Below are 17,188 nucleotides of genomic sequence, written 5' to 3'. Positions count from 1 at the left end.
CAAGGCGGCAATGCATGGCGACAATGGAAGGGAACTTCTACCGGAACAGAAAAGGCGCCGCCTGCTACTAATAAGTGCTATCGGGTAAAATATGCCATGCCTCTCTATAGAACGAAAACGGGGTATCGTCGCCATAATCACTCCATCATGCTTCGCGCCTTGCTGTTCCTCGACCTGCTCGAGGGATTCTCCCTGTCCGACTGCTTCTGGCGCCATTGCCACTCCAGGAGAACCCATATGAAGTCCTTTAGGTCGAAATCTGGCCAGAGGCACTTGCGGAAGAAGATGTGCGTGTCCTGGTGGCACTGCCAGAGCATGAAGTCGCTGAGCCGTTCGACGCCGCTCGTCCGGACGAAGATGTCGAGCGGGGGGTCATCGGCAGTGTATATGTGTCTCTCGATGGTGTCGACTGTGATGTTGTCGGGATTAGGCAGCGTCGTGGAGCCGTACGACCCTGACCTTAAGCGAGGCTCAGGGGAGCCCGGAGGCAGAGTAGCAGAGGAGGAGACATCCTCGTCTGCATACGGGTCTTTGTCTTCACACTCGCCGTCGTCGAGCGGATCGTCGGGGATCGTCGGCAGCGGCTCACGACCGTCGAGCTGGCTAGACAGGATCTTTTGTCTGATGCGCGATGGCGAGAAAGGCGTGTTCTTCGGCGGTGTTGGGGAGAGGAACTCCTGCACGGTGGATCGGATGGCAGTCGTCATCTCGGCCCTCGAGGTGTAGGGGAAGCAGATGTTGAGGACGGCCCTGTACGTAACGGGTCAGCCTACTTTTGTCTCCAAAGTAGCATAAAACCTTTGGTCGAGGGCGGGACACGTACTTGTTGTTATGCTTCGTTCTTGCCACGGCCTTGTCCATGACTTCCAGCACATCATCGCGTATCAGCTCACGCTGGCCGAGGATCCGGACGCAAGCCCCGTAGCGGTCGAGGATGTCGCCGTAGGTGGTCAGCTGCTCCAGCTTGACCTTGGCGAGCTGCATGAGCCCTTCCACCTCGTACTTTGGCCGGTTGAAGTTCTCGATGCTAAAGGCGTAGACAGTCACGACTTTGACGCCGCACTTGTAGCAGATTTCCATTATCTAGAGGAGCCATGTCAATCACCTGGAGACTTGGGGTAAGAACTGCGCCGGAGGGATGGGCAACAAACCCTAGCAAGAGCTTCAAAGCCACGGTGATGCCCTTCGACTGTCTCCATGCGGCGACTTCTGGCGTAGCGTCTGTTGCCGTCCATCTCAAAGGCCACATGCTGAGGGATCGGCCCCTGCTTGAGGGCGCCGATGAGCAGCTCACGGAGCTGGTTGACAGCCCATTCTCCCGGTGGTGACTCGAGTATCAGTCTCCGCAGGAGTGACACCGTGTCGGCCATGTTGAGATGGAGATGAAGGCAGACAAAACAAAGAAAGAGAGGCTGTCAGGAAAGGTCGACGATGCTCTATGAAGAGGGAAGACGAGGGCGCGAAACGGGCTTCTTCTTCTTTTGCTTCTTGTTCGTCTTGTTTTTTTAATTAGGAGGATTAAAATGAGGTAGGACAGAAAAGGAAAGGCTACTATAGAGGGCCGAGGGGATATTCACGGTAAACGAGAGCTTCAATCAGTGAAACATGATGGCTGGAAGGCAACAACAGGCGCAGGTCAGAGGATCTGGAGGCAAAAGACGCCCGACACCAAAGGAGTCCGTCAACAGGCCGCGAAATTCGTTGTGGCGAAGCTCTGCAGCTCGGGTCGAGTTGAGGTGGGAAGCTCAACCTGAACTGGCCAGATCTGTTGGTTCAGGTTCAGCGGCCGCCTTAGCGCAGTGCCAGCCCAGCCCTGGAGGCTTTTGGCGGCTCGGAGATCTGGGACAGGGGCCAATCGAGCGCCATGCGACCCCTTGCGCGTGGCTGAGGAAGCACAGAAAATACGAGCTCAATCTATCTGGCAAATTGAGCTGTCTTCGAGTTCTGCCGCTGCATCAATTGTTGATTCTTTCTTCAGTGTGTCTTCCTACTGAAGACTTGACCCCGGCCGTCGCAATTCATCTCCTGCAAGCGACAGTACCCGACAGAGCCCTAGCAACCACCCCTACCTCATCCCTCCTGGCTTCAGCCTCGGTGGCTGACGGCAGTGCCTGACTTGCGTTCGTTCAGTCCGTGAACACTGCGGCCAACGTCTTCTTGACGATAACAACGACGCCTGATCGTTAGTGCTCTCTGCGGGCGCCGTTTGACTGGTCCAGCGTTAGTGCCTCGGTCAGAGGCTTCAATCACAAGGCTGTTCGTTATCCGGCCTGTTTGTTCCAGGCAAGGCAAGGCAAGGCAAGGCAAGGCAAGGTAAGGCAAGGCTCGGGCCTGGTTTGCTGGTTTGTTAGACCGGCTCCAATGTTCTTCTGCCCTGAACCAGTAACACGACTTCTGACGTCACGGCAAGATGCCGCCGTCCAATGCCGTCCTGCTTCTCCTCACGGACCGACTGCTTTTTAATTCTCGCATTTCAACTGCAATGGGCTTCGGCTAGAGCCCTCATGCAGCTCATGCAAAGCAGACAGACAGACAGTTGGGCAAAAACAAACGAGGTGGCATGCAGAAGCTGCTGCGAGAAAAGCCTGCTATCAACAACCGGCTCGAGGGCAGAAGCTCCGCCATTGGCCCCTGCACTCCTTATGGGAGGCGTGAAGAGCGACGTCATGGTTACCGGTGCGTGACAGCAAGACTCGTACCGTTTGAGGCGTCTGTTCCAGCACCTTGCAAGTACCGCCGCGGTAGCCGTGACCAAGGTGCCTTGTTTGGTCTCAAATGGCTGCCATGTGCCAGTGCAACAAGGAGACCTGGAAAACTCTGAGTTTTGTCGGGCCGGACGTTTGATACGGACGGAATCGAGGTGCTGCCACTGGATCCAACGTCCAGCCCATATCCGGTTTCTGAATGCGCACCACGCTGGACATTCCCACTCTTTTGTTCCACGTAGCCCCGAATCGTCATCACGTCAGGTGTTAGGCACCAACAAACCTGCAGCCCGTGAACCGCCCAGAAACGACGTCCGATAGGTGGTGCAACCACTGTAAGCTGCCCGCTGCAGCGCTATCAATCCTCACCTCCTTGCCTCTGCCCCTCCATCATCCCGCCAGCCCCACGTTGGACTCGCGCCTCGTCAAGCCATGGAACCCAGCCCAGGTCAAATCAAGCTCGGCCGGACAGGTGAAATAGCTCAATTGCTACTAGGCTGCTGCTTGGAATCCGGTTGCCATTGAAGCACGACGCTTGCTTACAAGAATCCGAGCTCCAGCTCCTCTTTCTCTTCTTCTTTTCCCGTTCACACAGCCTCTCCGTTACTCTCCTGGATCCTCTCCTTGCCTGTCTCCTTCTCCTGATCCCCGCAGGAACATCGGCATCACGGTTTCGATCCCGGATTACACCGACCTCTCTTTGCCCGGGACCTTTGCACAATGGTTGTCCACGATGGCCACGAGTACCTCACCGAGGAGGAGAGGCGACTGAAAGAGGACAGAGAGCGAACCAAGTACTGGAAGAAATGGGGCCCTTATGTCGCCGAGAGGCAGTGGGCAACAGGTACAGTAGCTCCCATACGGACGCGAGACAAGGAGATGCCAATGCTAATTGTCGGTCTGCAACAGTACGAGAGGACTACAGTGCGGATGGAGATGCCTGGAGCCGTACGTATTTCCACATCACATTTCCTTGTCACCTCGAAACCCGTACTAACCTTCTGCTTCCATAGACTTCACACACGACCATGCACGATCTCGAGCCTTCAGATGGGGCGAAGACGGCATTGCTGGTGTCTCGGATACACATGGATTCCAGAATATTGCCTTTGCCTTCTGGAACGAGGAAGAGTATGTGTCATTCCAAATCCCCGAATATTGGTCCTTCGCGGCAGAACATGATCCTGATCTATAAGCCAGCCCCTTTTTGAAGGAGCGTCTCTTTGGTCTGTCCAACCCGCAAGGAAATCACGGCGAAAGCATCAAGGAGGCCCATTTTCATGTTGATAACACTCCTGTAAGCCAACATCGTCCTGCTCCTCATTTGATCTGTGCTAACTCCCCTGGCTAGACTGTACGTCTTGATAGGTCGCCGCCGAAACCCCCCATCTCCCCCCTTGCAAGTAGCCCGGCCGATGTTGACTGAATCCAGCACTCTTACATGAAATTCCTCTACAAATATCCCCAGAAGGCTTTCCCCTACGAGGACCTTCTAAAGGAGAATGCACGAAGAACTAGACAAGACAAGGAATACCAGCTCCTTGACACTGGAATCTTTGACGATGATCGATACTGGGACATCTTCATCGAAACCGCCAAAGAGAACGACGATCCAGATGAGCTCCTGTTTCGTGTGACCGCCTGGAACCGAGGCCCTGACCCGGCCCCCCTCCACATCATACCCCACGTATGGTTCCGAAACACCTGGAGTTGGGGCAGAGAGCCGGAGGACAAGAAGCCTTCGATTGCGGCCCATACCGAAGACTCGGCCAAATCCAAGCACTGGAAGCTTGGAGAGAGATACTTTCTTCTCTCTCCCTCTCCCGGCGTTGGCACGTCGGGACAGGATGTCTTCCCCCAGCTCATGTTCACGGAAAACGACACCAACACCGAGCTCCTCTACGAACAGCCGAACACACAGCCCTACGTCAAGGATGCTTTCCACAGGTACATCGTTGGCGGAGAAAAGGGCGCCATTAACCCTGCTCAGACAGGTACCAAATGCGCAGCCTGGTACAACTTCAATGAAGACGGCGGTGTCAACCCCGGTGAATGTGCCGGTAGGTGCCCCCCCTTTTGCTCGGACACACCGTGTTTGCTTGAAGCTGACTGACAATTGCAGTTGTTCGCTTTCGATTCACAAAACGAAACGAGTCATATCTGGATGAAGAAGAGTTTGATGAGATTATCGAAAAGCGCAGAGAAGAGGCGGATGAGTTCTATTACAGAATCAGCCCTCTTCCTCTGGCCGACGACTTGCGCAACATCCAGCGGCAGGCCTTCTCCGGCATGATGTGGACAAAGCAGCACTACTACTTTGTCTGGGACCACTGGGCAAGGGGAGATCCCGGCCACCCTCCGCCGCCCCCAGAACGGATGGGGATCCGAAACTCACAGTGGAAGCATATGTATTGCGACGACATCCTGTCTATGCCCGACTCCTGGGAGTATCCGTTCTTTGCGGCCTGGGATAGCGCCTTTCACTGCATTCCCCTGGCAATGATTGACCCCGATTTTGCCAAGAAGCAGCTCGACCTGTTCACCAGGGAGTGGTACTGCCACCCCAATGGCCAACTGCCTGCGTAAGTCATGTTCCCCCACTTCTATCATGAATTGATGGTGGTGGCTTGTCGTGCTGACAACGCTCACAGGTATGAATGGAACTTTGGTGATGTCAACCCTCCGGTCCATGCATGGGCTACGTTCAGAACCTTCAAGATTGAAAGAAAGCTGTACGGACGTCAGGATATTGATTTCCTTGAACGAGTGTTCCAAAAGCTGCTCCTCAACTTCACCTGGTGGGTGAACCGCAAAGACGCCGAGGGCAAGAACATCTTTGAAGGTGGATTTCTGGGACTCGACAACATTGGTCTGTTTAACCGCTCTGAGCCGCTGCCCACGGGAGGCGTCCTTGAACAGGCTGACAGCACTGGCTGGATGGCGTTCTACTGCCTGTGCATGCTCAACATTGCTCTCGAGCTGGCCAAGCATCGCCGCATCTACGAGGACATTGCCTCCAAGTTCTTTGAGCACTTCATCTTCATCAGCGATGCCATGACCTTCCGAACGGGGCAGAAGGATGAACAGTCTCTTTGGAACGAGGAGGACGGCTTCTACTATGATGCCATCTCCTGGGGAGGCCCGTGGCTCCAGCAGCTACCCGTGAGGTCGCTGGTCGGCCTCATCCCCCTTTACGCAACTGCGACTCTCGAACCGGAACTTATCAACAAGCTGCCTTCGTTCAAGAAGAGAGTTGAGTGGTTTGTTCAGAACCGCTGTGACTTGGCCGAGAGAAACATGGCCAGCATCAGAAAGAGGGGTAAAGGCGACCGTATTCTCCTGTCAATCGTCAGCAAGGAGAGGCTGGAGAAGATCCTGAAGAGGATGCTGGACGAGGATGAGTTCTTCAGTGACCACGGCATCCGCTCGCTGTCCAAGTATCATAAGGAACATCCCTACTCCATGGAGGTAAAGGGCCAGGAGTTCAAGGTTGGCTACGTTCCAGGAGACTCCGATACTGGACTCTTTGGCGGCAACAGCAACTGGAGAGGGCCAATCTGGCTTTGCGTCAACTTTTTGCTCATCGAATCGCTCCAGCGATTTTACCTCTTCTACGGCCCCGAGTTCAAGGTTGAATGTCCCACCGGGAGCGGCATCTACATGCATCTGGGCAAGGTTTCGGAGGAGATCCAACACCGACTCCAGCATCTGTTTGCCCGAGACGAGTATGGCAGGCGTAGCATCAACGCTGGAGATGATCGCCTCGACTATGATGAGCACTGGAAGGACTACCTCTGGTTCTACGAGTTCTTCGACGGCGACACTGGAAGGGGTCTCGGTGCCACCCACCAGACCGGATGGACTGGCCTCATTGCACGACTCATTCATGACACGGGGTGAGTTTTCTTTTTCTTTTTTTTTTTCTTTTTTTCCTTTGCTCTACTTTCTTTCTGTCTCCCCCTCTCTCCATTCGCCGGTATGCTAACTCAAAGTCCCAACAAGTGTCAACTGCCGTCTGCCGCAGACCCCTCGGACGCCATCCGTTGGCATGGCGCACTACTTTGACGACATCTTCCAGAGGCACATCGACAAGGGAGGTCCTCAGCAAGGCGGCAGGCGCCACTTCAGGCGGTCATCAACGGCTCGTTCCATCTCTGCCAGAAGCGACTTTGACTCCTCGGTCAACGGAGCGGACGACGATGCCCGCTCCGTCGCCAACTCGGTGCACCCTGATGACCCGGAGAGAGTCAAGGAGAAGGAGGAAGCGGACAACCACATGCACCGGTACATTTCCGACCAGCTCGAGAGGTACAAGGAAGGGAATGCAGAGGAGATCTACGAGGGGGATGAAGTTGAGACTAGGGCTTAGTAGAGTCTGGCTGTTCTTTCTTTGTTCTTCCCCTTTGCCCCGAGATTTGGGGAGGATTTGCCTCCATGATAGACGGCTTTCCTTTTTTTTTGGAAACAGCAAAAATTGGTGTGTGGACTTGAATCACTTAGAATCGACAGGACAGGGTGAGATATATGTTTACTGGCTTCATGTTGAGAGAGTGGTGGATGCAATTGGGTTATGCTTGAGCAACATGCACCTTGGCTACATAGTAGGTATTATCATCTTGATTACTCGACTTCCTACTCAGTGTGTTGTATAACTGCAATTGAATCAACCGTTCCGAGAACGAGCTTATTTGAGTGGATGCAGAATCTCTTGTGATTGAGACCCGACTTCATTCTTACAGCTACAGGTCTCATCAGATCATCTCACAGCAGCAAGGAGATGATGCATCAACATAATACAACATAGAAAAGCCAATTTCTTCATCTCATTCGAGTTAAAAAAAGTCTTGCTTTCTATTTTCCGGACACGCCGCTGCCACCAATCAACAGCTTAATCGCGCAAATCCCCCCCTCTTTTCTCCTCTCCAGCTTCAAGAAAGCTTCTCCCACTTCTATGCATGTTGTGGTGGTAATGGAGCCCCCCCTTTGCGAGAAAGGAGAAACCTGGTTCAGGCTTGGTCATTGGTGGTTTCAAATTTCTCGTCTTGTTTGATATTTTTGGTTCTTTGGTTTATACAATGATGTAATTTACAGGTTGTCAGTGAGGAGCTTGTTCATCTTGGCGATGCGGGAGGAGACGCTGAGGTCGATGGTTCGGTCGCCGACCTCGACGATGAGTCCGCCGACGATCTCGGGGTTGACCTGACAATCGAGAAGTTAGTTGGCGTTCAAGGGAAATAAGCGATGAGATGGCGGGGTGTGATGGCGAGATGGAAGGTGGGATTATCTGCGTACCGCGTTGGTGACCTTGAGCTTCTTGCCCTGGCCGACGTAGGAAGACTTGGCAACGGCGTTCTCCAGACGAGACAGAGTCTTGGAGTCAAGAGGCTATAGAATCTCGTGTCAGTAATGAACTCCCTTAGGGTGTGGTTTCTCGGAATCGCCGTATCGTTGTGTCATCGATATCGGAGACCCAAAACAATGATTCCAACAAAGACGCACCTGAGCACTGGTAACAGTCATCTCCACCTCGCCCCTCGCAGCGGCAATGATCTGGCCAAACTTGTCGGCGACGCCCTTGAGCAGGCCCAGGCGGTTGTTCTCGGCCAGCGTCTCGAGGAAGTTCTTGAGCGTGGCGCTGCTGGCGCCGGCCTGCTTGACGAGCTCGGCGACAATGGCAGACTTGTCGGCGGGAGTCAGCGTCGGGGCGGCCAGGATGCCAACCAGCTTGGGGTCCTTCTCGAGGAGGCCGCCCAGCTTGGCGAGCTCTTTGGCGGTGGCGTCGAGGGTGGACGTCTTGGAGGCCGCGGTGTACTAAAAATTGACGCAAAAGGCATCTTGTTAGCCGTCTGGGTCCGTATTGAAGGTGGGCTTGTTTGTGTCGATTCGTATATGTCTGTGGCCGCTGCTTTCGCAAATAAAAGTGTGCAATTGGCTTCTCTAGACACTCGAAACACAACACAAGTCGTCGCTTTTTTTTTTTTTTTTTTCTCTTTCATCGTCCCGAGGGTCGGCGTACCAGAGCAGTGGCATAGGTGCCGTCGAGGCCAAAGACGGCAATGGGCGGCTTGACGTCGCTCGAGGCAGCAGCAGCAAAGGTCCGGACCGGGGCGGCGCGGAGGACGGCGGCACGCTGGGGGGCAGCAGCCCGGAGGGAGCGGAAGACTTGTCGCGACAGCATGGCGGCTGGGGTTGAAGTCGGAGTCGAGGTCGGGGGGTGGTGAGAGAGCGATCGGTGTTCGAGGGTTGGAGGTTCTGCGATGCGGCCGGCAATTTTGGACGTGGATGCCTTGCCGCACGGGTGAGGCACCAACTTTTTCTGCTTATGTAAGGGACTTCACAGAACTGCCGGCGATCACCACTCATACCTTGAAAGCCTCCCTTCTTGTTCTCTGATAAAGGAGAACTGGACATCCTCATCGTCTTCAATAATGCTCTTCTCATTATTCTCTTCTCGTTATGTAAGACTTGACGCAACGATGCATACACCATCGTCTCCCATCTGCATCGTCTTTTGGGCCTCATGATACTGGCCCCTTTCTTACACCCGTTTATCCGAATCTGTCCGATAGACCTGAGCAGTGCCGATCCTGTGCCAAATTCCCAAATTCCACGATATCCCAACGCCTTGCCGTGCTCTCTATCAAGCATTGCTGCAATTTTCGCTTGCGATACAAAGAAAAAAAAACTCAGATGAAAACGACGTGGAAAAGAAAAGCAACGCCCAATCAGTCACTCTTCAGCATGCTGTCAACGAGGTCCCCAAGCGGTCCCCAGTAGTCGCGCCCGCTTGCCAGGCTGTGCTCATCAATGAAGAGCACATACTGCTTGAAACTGGTGTTGAGATGCGGTTCCAGTCCCAGCTCCCGAATCACCGGATAGTGGTGACAGTAGATGTGCGCGTACACACGATACATGCGCTTGAAGATTTGCCGAATCAAGGCTGGGAACGATTTGGGGAAAGGGACGCCTGTGGACGTTGTCAGCAGACGACATTGAGCAGCGAGCAAGGGACCAACCCGAGTTACGTACCAATCTTGCTGGGCATGACGGATTCATTGTCGATGTTGGCTTGAACCCACGTCATGAGCTGTTCAATGTAGGCTGGGGCAGCCATCTTCGTCGGCCGTCTGTAATTCTCGTTGTCTTGCCAGAGATATTCGAACCTAGGCACTGTCAGATATGCTTCTGAAGGTTGTGAAACGGGGTGAAGATCTCGGCTTACTCATCCGTAGCCTTCATCTCGGGACATGACTGAGGCGAGCAAAACTCGGTGATGGCGCCGTAGAGGAGATTGATCTGGTTGTAAAAGTCCACCACTGGCAACGTGCTGTTAGACTTCCGGTTGTCGTGTAGCGACATCTGCAGACAAACTCACTATTGACTGCCAACCATTCGTTCTCGTCCTCGCCCTCGGGCAGCTTGACAACCTTGCGCAGGCTACCTCCTCCCAGGGTGACTTCGGCATACTGCCTGAGCTGATAGCTGTTGACGCCTCCCTTGCCAGCACGCGGGCGGAACTGGTTCCTCGTCTTCTGGTTTCTGCTCAGGAATATCTCGCCGTCAGCAATCACGGTATTCAACACGGGTTTGAGCGGGGGGTCCTCGTAGACGGGCAGGATGGTCCCGTCCTGGCGCGCCATCTTGGCGCGAGACCTGGGACTTAGGTATTGGAACAGGGCAAGCGCCATGTCGACGGCGGCGACGATGGAGAGGATGCGGATGCGGATGAGGAGAGACTGACACTGTCTGCAGGAACTGGGCCATGGCGAGGCGAGTCGGGGGGGTTTTGGTCGTGATGTTCGGCGAGCTAAGAGGCAACACGATGGTCTGCGTTCCATACCAACTGGTTAGCGGGGCAATGAATGGCATGTTGTAGGGCCGGGCAAAAGAGGGCGTACAGAGCATATATATGGGGGGTTACTGTTGGTCAGGAGTTGGGAGTCGGGCTCGGATATGCAGACGAGGCAAGGACGAAATGCTGGTAGAATGTTGTGTGCTTGGCCGATGCCGCAGCGAGTCGGGAACGTCTAGCGATGCGCTGACAGGCTGCGCGGAAATATATCGCGATACGGATGCGGCAAGGGAGAGATGGCAGCAGCAGGAGTTGGAAGGGAGGCGGTGGTGTCGCTTGATCCAGGTTCGGGTTCTGTTTACAGCCTTGCTGGTGCAGTCAGTGGTTGCTGGGCGCACAGTTTACAGTGCTGTAGCTGATTGCGTCAGAGCTGTGCTTCAGCTCCCTTTAGTGGGCGGGAGTACTGGGTACTGCCGAGGAGGGGCAGTTTCTGGTTAACTTTGGCGGACATGTGCCTGACGATGCAGGTACCCAGGTACGGTCGCAAGAAGGACTCAGAATGCGATGGCGTCGGACTTCAACTTAAATTGTACCTAAGGTAGGTACTTCAGGTACGAGGCACCGGCTTTGAGGAGACGACGAGAAAAGGCAATCGGAAGGGATATTGACGGCCAACAACGCCAGATGGTTAGTCCAGCTGAATACATGCGATCTGTGAGATGGTCGTAGTGACTGGTGACGCGCAATTGCGTTATGGCCAATGTTGAGAACAGACAAGTCGCTTGGTTGCTGTTACTGCTGGGAGACTAACCTGGAGTTGATGTCTTGACCACCACATTGCAATTCTCCCTTGTCTAGCTCTGAAGCTACGGGCGAATATTGATTAGTCGAGTTGACTGTTTGGGGCTACTGATACTCCATATTTGGGTCTCTTTGATACAGGAGGGTTCTATAGTTTGTAGCTTATCACAAAGGCTACTACTAATAAGGGAGATGCTGCTTGAAGATGGTGTAGACTTGGGTCTTGCTTCAACTGCACTATGAAAGTCAACATCGCGGATGCCTGATAGCATACTTGACAGTGCAGAGCATCTTTTGGAGTAATATCAAGTGACCAGTCGATTCCAATGAGATGCTCCAGACATTTGGGCACCACGCATTGTTCACAGCTGTGTCGCAACATGTGCGCCATTCAAGATCCCTGGACGTGGCTGTGGGGAATGGCTGCAAGACAGACCGCTTCGTCTGCAGTGGACTGCCCCAGCTGAAGAAGGGCAAGTCGAAAGGAAGAATGAAAAGCGAGCCTCGCTGACGGCTGTTGAAGATGATTGATACATGCATGGATTGCGAAACATGCCGGCTCTCCTCCGACTTGTGCTCGTGATATTACTGCAGTGCTTGTAGTACGTGGAAGTTGATACAGAAGTTAGGTAGTAAGTAGGTAACATTTCAGAATGGCTTCACCGCTTTCCCTTCTGGCAACCGCGCCTCACATCAAAGCAACAATAATAAGCCTCAGCCTCGATCGGTACCTGGCCAATTGACACCTTTACCCGTACGCTCCCCTCATCTCATCATCACGGCGGCTAAACCACGACGGATTGCGCGTGTTCCTGCGGCTGGACCGGGATTCTCGTGTTCGCCAACGGACTGCTGGTGCAGCACGATCGCCGGTTGCCCGGCCAACGGGACAACGCAAGCCATTTGCTTGGTCGCTGCCCTGCACAGCTGCAACCTCGATCCCCACAGTGAGCGAAGATACCCCTGCCTTTGCTGTGCCTTGCTGTGCCTTGCCTTACCGGGTCCTGTGTCTGTACCTGGCCATAACGCAACCCGCCTTTTAAATCTTTATGCAGCTCAGGTCCCTCAAGCCGCATCCAAAACTTCCTCATGCCTCTTTCGCGCCGCGGTTGAGACAGGCGCTCGTTTGTATCCTCATCGTCCACGGGCTCACGATTCATCCTTACAGGTCCAGGTGGCTTCAGTCGCTAGATCCATGATCGTGGCGCGACACCGCCCCTCGTCGGCTCTGGCTCAAGCATCCATCTCGGTTGTGTGTCTCGCATCCCAATCTAACCCTCCAGCTGGTCAGCATTCCAAAAGCTTAATCGCCAACACACACGGCATTTCTCGCCGCATTCGCAATGGACCGCCACCCGCCGGGCTACAGCCTGCCGCCGTACGACGACGAGCTCGACTCGCCCACCGGCCATGGAGCCGCCGCCGTTAGACTGTTGACATCCGTCGAGGAGCCCGTCGACAGAGACAGACCGTACGTAGCACAGCCGTCGCCATTGGCAACACCAGCATTCCTTAATACCACGTCGTCGCCGTCCGTCTCGATGCTGTCCTTGTCCCCCAAGGAAGCATCGAAACACCACGGACCGGATCGCGAACCAGAGACGTCCACCATGGCTTTCGACGAGTGTCCAGCCGCCGCCTCGAGCTTGGAGTCCAGGCCAGAGCCGGTGATGCAAGCAGCAACCACGGCGGATGATTCTCTCCCCCCTCCCCCTCCTCTTCCCTCCTCCTCTCCTCCAGTCAATCACCGTCCCCTGCCTAATCTCGACTTTGTTGTTCCTCCTCCCCTCTACATCAGACAGCTTCGCCCAACCAACACTGCAAAGTTGCAGAGCCCTACGAGTTCAGCGCGCAGCGGCTCCCCAAACCTCGCTGAGGCTCTACCAGCCATCCCGGAGGGACCAAGTGAGCGACTCCGGCGACGCAGAGGCAGTCTCTCAGCATGCGACCACTCTCCGTCTCAGCAAACTGCAAAAGCAGCTGCTCAGCCAGTGGCTCAGCCGACAGAAGTCGACGCTGCCGCCGCCGCCGCTGCTGCTCCAGCGGAGCCGGCTGCGAAAAGAATGAAACCGACAGTCAGATGGAAACTCAGAAGCTCACACGACAGGCCGATTAGTTCGCGATCGCCGCTGCCTCAGTATGCCCCCAGTGTCTTGTCCTCCCACACGCGGACCGGGTCCATCCTGGAAGATGCTCCTAGCATTCCGCCGCCAGACGGGTCCTACATGTCCTACGACACCAGGGATCCCTCCCACAGGCCGTGGTCGCCAGCATCGAGAATGACGGACTACTCGCGCCCTCCGGCGTCTCATGCTTCCTACGAGCCCTCCGATATCAATGGCAGCCCCCGACCAGGAACCCCATCATCGAGATATGGCGGCGGCCCGCGACGGCCTCTGCCCCCGGCGCCTCGCTATGGCAACGCGTCGCGCAACTCGCAGTTTCCCGACGACATCACCGTCTCCATCCCTTTGGACCACCGCGAGGATGACGACTTCTTTGACCCAGAGACTGACCTCAGCGAGTCTCGCCATTACGACAACTATGAGCACTACGACCATTACGATGAGGAGGAGGAGCGCCGCTACGGCGACGACCGCGACTCGTACCACTCAGGGTCGCAGGAAACCCTGGGCGAGGACCAGGAATACTACGATAAGTATGAGCATTATGGCCCTGCGCCCGACGGAGCGCAAGAGAGGCGAGGTGTCCGCGCTCCGCAAATGTCCAAGAAGGAAGTCCCGCTCATCAATGGAGAGCTGGTCTTGGAGTGCAAGATCCCGACGATCCTCTACAGTTTCCTGCCCCGGCGAGACGAGGTCGAGTTCACCCACATGAGATACACTGCGGTGACGTGCGATCCCGACGACTTTGTCGACAGGGGGTACAAGCTGCGACAGAGCATTGGCCGCACCACGCGAGAGACGGAGCTGTTCATCTGCATCACCATGTACAACGAAGACGAGATTCTCTTCACGCGAACCATGTACGCCGTCATGAAGAACATCTCGCACTTCTGCTCCCGATCCCGATCTCGAACCTGGGGCGAGAACGGCTGGCAAAAGGTCGTCGTCTGCATCATCTCTGATGGCCGTGAGAAGATTCATCCGCGTACGCTCGACGCCCTGGCTGCCATGGGCGTGTACCAGCACGGCATCGCCAAAAACTTTGTCAACAACCGGGCCGTGCAGGCCCACGTCTACGAATACACAACGCAGGTCTCCCTCGACTCGGATCTCAAGTTCAAGGGTGCTGAAAAGGGCATCGTTCCGTGCCAAATCATCTTTTGCCTCAAGGAGAAGAACTCGCGCAAGCTCAACTCGCACCGCTGGTTCTTCAACGCGTTTGGAAAGGCCCTCAACCCCAACGTTTGCATCCTCCTCGATGTGGGAACTCGCCCCGGAGGCACTTCGCTGTACCACCTCTGGAAGGCTTTCGACTTTGACTCCAACGTGGCCGGAGCTTGTGGCGAGATCAAGGCCATGAAGGGCAAATATGGATCATACCTACTGAACCCATTGGTTGCGTCGCAGAACTTTGAGTACAAAATGTCCAACATCCTAGACAAGCCGCTCGAATCGGTCTTTGGGTACATCACCGTGCTGCCCGGTGCCCTCAGTGCCTACCGCTACCACGCGCTGCAGAACGACGAGACCGGCCATGGACCGTTGAGCCAATACTTCAAGGGCGAGACTCTCCATGGACAGCATGCGGATGTGTTTACGGCCAACATGTACCTGGCTGAAGATCGTATCCTGTGTTGGGAGCTTGTGGCGAAGCGAGGCGAGAGATGGGTGTTGAAGTATGTCAAGGGCTGCCATGGAGAAACGGATGTTCCCGGTAAGTTTCTCTCGTTCTCCTTTGTCGGCTTTGTGCGAAGAGGGAAACCGACTAATGTGATTATATTCAGATTCCGTTCCCGAGTTCATCTCCCAGCGAAGAAGATGGCTCAACGGTGCCTTCTTCGCTGCCGTCTACTCCCTGGTCCAGTTCCGACAGATTCTCCAGACGGATCACACCCTTGCCCGCAAGATTCTTCTGTACATCGAGTTCGTCTATCAATTCGTCCAGCTGCTCTTCACGTACTTTTCGCTCGCAAACTTCTACCTGGCTTTTTACTTCGTCGCTGGCGGGTTAGCAGACCCGCGGGTCGATCCGTTCGGGCACGGCATTGGCAACGTCATCTTCATCATCCTGAGATACACCTGCATCTTGCTCATCGCTGTCCAGTTCATCCTGTCGCTTGGCAACCGTCCACAAGGCGCCAGGAGGCTCTATCTCGGCAGCATGATCGTCTACAGCATCATCATGGTCTACACGACCTTCGCCATCATCTACATCGTCGTCAGGCAGTTCACGGACAAGGACAGCGGCATCACGTTTACGCTGGGTAACAACGTGTTTACGAACCTCATTGTCTCCATGACCTCGACCATTGGCCTGTACTTTGCCATGTCCTTCTTGTACCTCGACCCGTGGCACATGTTCACCTCTGCCGGCCAGTACTTCCTGCTGCTGCCCAGCTACATCTGCACCCTGCAAGTCTACGCCTTCTGCAACACGCACGACGTCACCTGGGGCACCAAGGGCGACAACGTCATGAAGACGGATCTGGGAGGCGCCATCGGCAAGGGCGACAAGGTCGAGCTGGAAATGCCCAGCGAGCAGCTCGATATCGATAGCGGATACGATGAGGCCCTGCGCAACCTCCGAGACCGTGTCGAGGTGCCGGAGAAACCCCCGAGCGAGGCTCAGCTGCAGGAAGACTACTACAAGAGCGTGCGAACGTACATGGTGGTGTCGTGGATGGGGCTCAACGCCATCCTGGCCATGGCCGTGTCCGAGGTCTACAGCGACAAGGGCATTGGCGACAACTTTTACCTGCGCTTCCTGCTCTGGAGCGTCGCCGGCCTGGCCGTCTTCCGCGCCATCGGCTCGACCACGTTTGCCGTCATCAACCTCATCCACCTGATTGTCGAGGGCAGGATCCGCATGACGCTCAAGCTGCCGAGCTGGGCGGGCGGCATGGGCGAGAAGCTGAGCGAGACCATGAGCAGCGTGGGAAGCAGCATTACGAATACCCTTAGAACTTGATTTCTTTGTTTCATTTGTTTTGTCTCGAGCACCCTCTCCTTGGACGAGGATTTCTCACGGTATATTGCTTCCCTCCTTGTATGGGAAAAGGGAAGGTGGTTGTTAGGTAGGTAGGTTATCTGCTTTGTGTTCGTTCATTTCTTTGCTTGTCAGGTTGTGTTCTGGTACGGTCGACGTACCTATACGAACAATAAGCGGAACAGGATGGTACTTGATTCTTTCATTTTCATCAGGGGCGGCGGAAAAGGGAGGGGGGCTTTGGGATTGATTGGTCGTCGTCTCTTGATACGTTGAAAGAGCGAACAGCAAATGTCTTTTCTGATTCATGTCGATACTCTCTCTGTATGACGTATGTCTTTGTCTATAATGAGGTTTTTGATGAGCCATCTATGTTGTCTTTCTTGGAAGAATTGGTGACTATGCGGCGGTGATGACGGCACGCTGGTATGATGAGATTGAACAATGAGTGTTGCGTGCTTGGCAACAGGATGCCATTTGTTGAAGGCGCCAGTATAACTCCACCTCTGCTTCCACCTACTTTAGCATGTCGGATAGATTGAATGAGATGAACAAAGCGACAAACGAAAAAAAGTGTATACTTGTAAAGATGGATGAAGATGGGGTAATGTGAATTGGCGGTCCAGGTTTGAAAGGAAGCGCTAACGAGACCCTGAGAATTTCTAGTAATCTGCTTATGGGCGTCTATATCTATGGGCTACAATATTTCCTTTTGTTCATAAAGGAAAACCTGATGTATCTGAACACCTACATGGGGCTTTGTCGGACTTGTGAGTTT

The 17,188-nt window shown here is 54.6% G+C and overlaps 5 protein-coding genes across 5 annotated transcripts; 2 read left to right on the top strand and 3 right to left on the bottom strand.

Moving 5' to 3' along the window:
- Positions 1-137: 137 nt before the first annotated feature.
- CCMA1212_004181 (uncharacterized protein) lies at positions 138-1,470 on the bottom strand (the record flags this gene model as incomplete). The annotated part of the gene is made up of 3 exons (XM_073701497.1): positions 1,152-1,470; positions 824-1,083; positions 138-750 (listed from the first exon to the last, which is right to left on the bottom strand). The coding sequence occupies exons 1-3, from the start codon at positions 1,368-1,370 to the stop codon at positions 138-140; spliced, it is 1,092 nt and encodes a 363-aa protein (XP_073559753.1). The 5' UTR covers positions 1,371-1,470.
- A 1,955-nt stretch (positions 1,471-3,425) lies between these two features.
- CCMA1212_004180 (Uncharacterized protein) lies at positions 3,426-7,074 on the top strand (the record flags this gene model as incomplete). The annotated part of the gene is made up of 8 exons (XM_073701496.1): positions 3,426-3,549; positions 3,615-3,653; positions 3,719-3,836; positions 3,906-4,002; positions 4,138-4,765; positions 4,828-5,287; positions 5,357-6,601; positions 6,708-7,074. 8 exons carry the CDS (start codon positions 3,426-3,428, stop codon positions 7,072-7,074), a joined length of 3,078 nt encoding a protein of 1,025 aa, XP_073559754.1.
- A 716-nt stretch (positions 7,075-7,790) lies between these two features.
- On the bottom strand, positions 7,791-8,883 carry CCMA1212_004179 (uncharacterized protein; the record flags this gene model as incomplete). The annotated part of the gene is made up of 4 exons (XM_073701495.1): positions 7,791-7,904; positions 7,998-8,090; positions 8,205-8,516; positions 8,722-8,883. 4 exons carry the CDS (start codon positions 8,881-8,883, stop codon positions 7,791-7,793), a joined length of 681 nt encoding a protein of 226 aa, XP_073559334.1.
- A 547-nt stretch (positions 8,884-9,430) lies between these two features.
- CCMA1212_004178 (uncharacterized protein) lies at positions 9,431-10,345 on the bottom strand (the record flags this gene model as incomplete). The annotated part of the gene is made up of 4 exons (XM_073701494.1): positions 9,431-9,672; positions 9,735-9,868; positions 9,928-10,021; positions 10,081-10,345. 4 exons carry the CDS (start codon positions 10,343-10,345, stop codon positions 9,431-9,433), a joined length of 735 nt encoding a protein of 244 aa, XP_073559533.1.
- A 2,296-nt stretch (positions 10,346-12,641) lies between these two features.
- Positions 12,642-16,392, top strand: CCMA1212_004177 (uncharacterized protein; the record flags this gene model as incomplete). The annotated part of the gene is made up of 3 exons (XM_073701493.1): positions 12,642-12,965; positions 13,437-15,138; positions 15,209-16,392. 3 exons carry the CDS (start codon positions 12,642-12,644, stop codon positions 16,390-16,392), a joined length of 3,210 nt encoding a protein of 1,069 aa, XP_073559571.1.
- Positions 16,393-17,188: the final 796 nt, after the last annotated feature.

Source organism: Trichoderma ghanense, assembly GCF_004382785.1.
Source record: "Trichoderma ghanense strain CCMA-1212 chromosome Unknown scaffold_4, whole genome shotgun sequence".
Classification (NCBI taxonomy): domain Eukaryota; kingdom Fungi; phylum Ascomycota; class Sordariomycetes; order Hypocreales; family Hypocreaceae; genus Trichoderma; species Trichoderma ghanense.
This window is presented reverse-complemented; position numbering and strand designations above follow the sequence as displayed.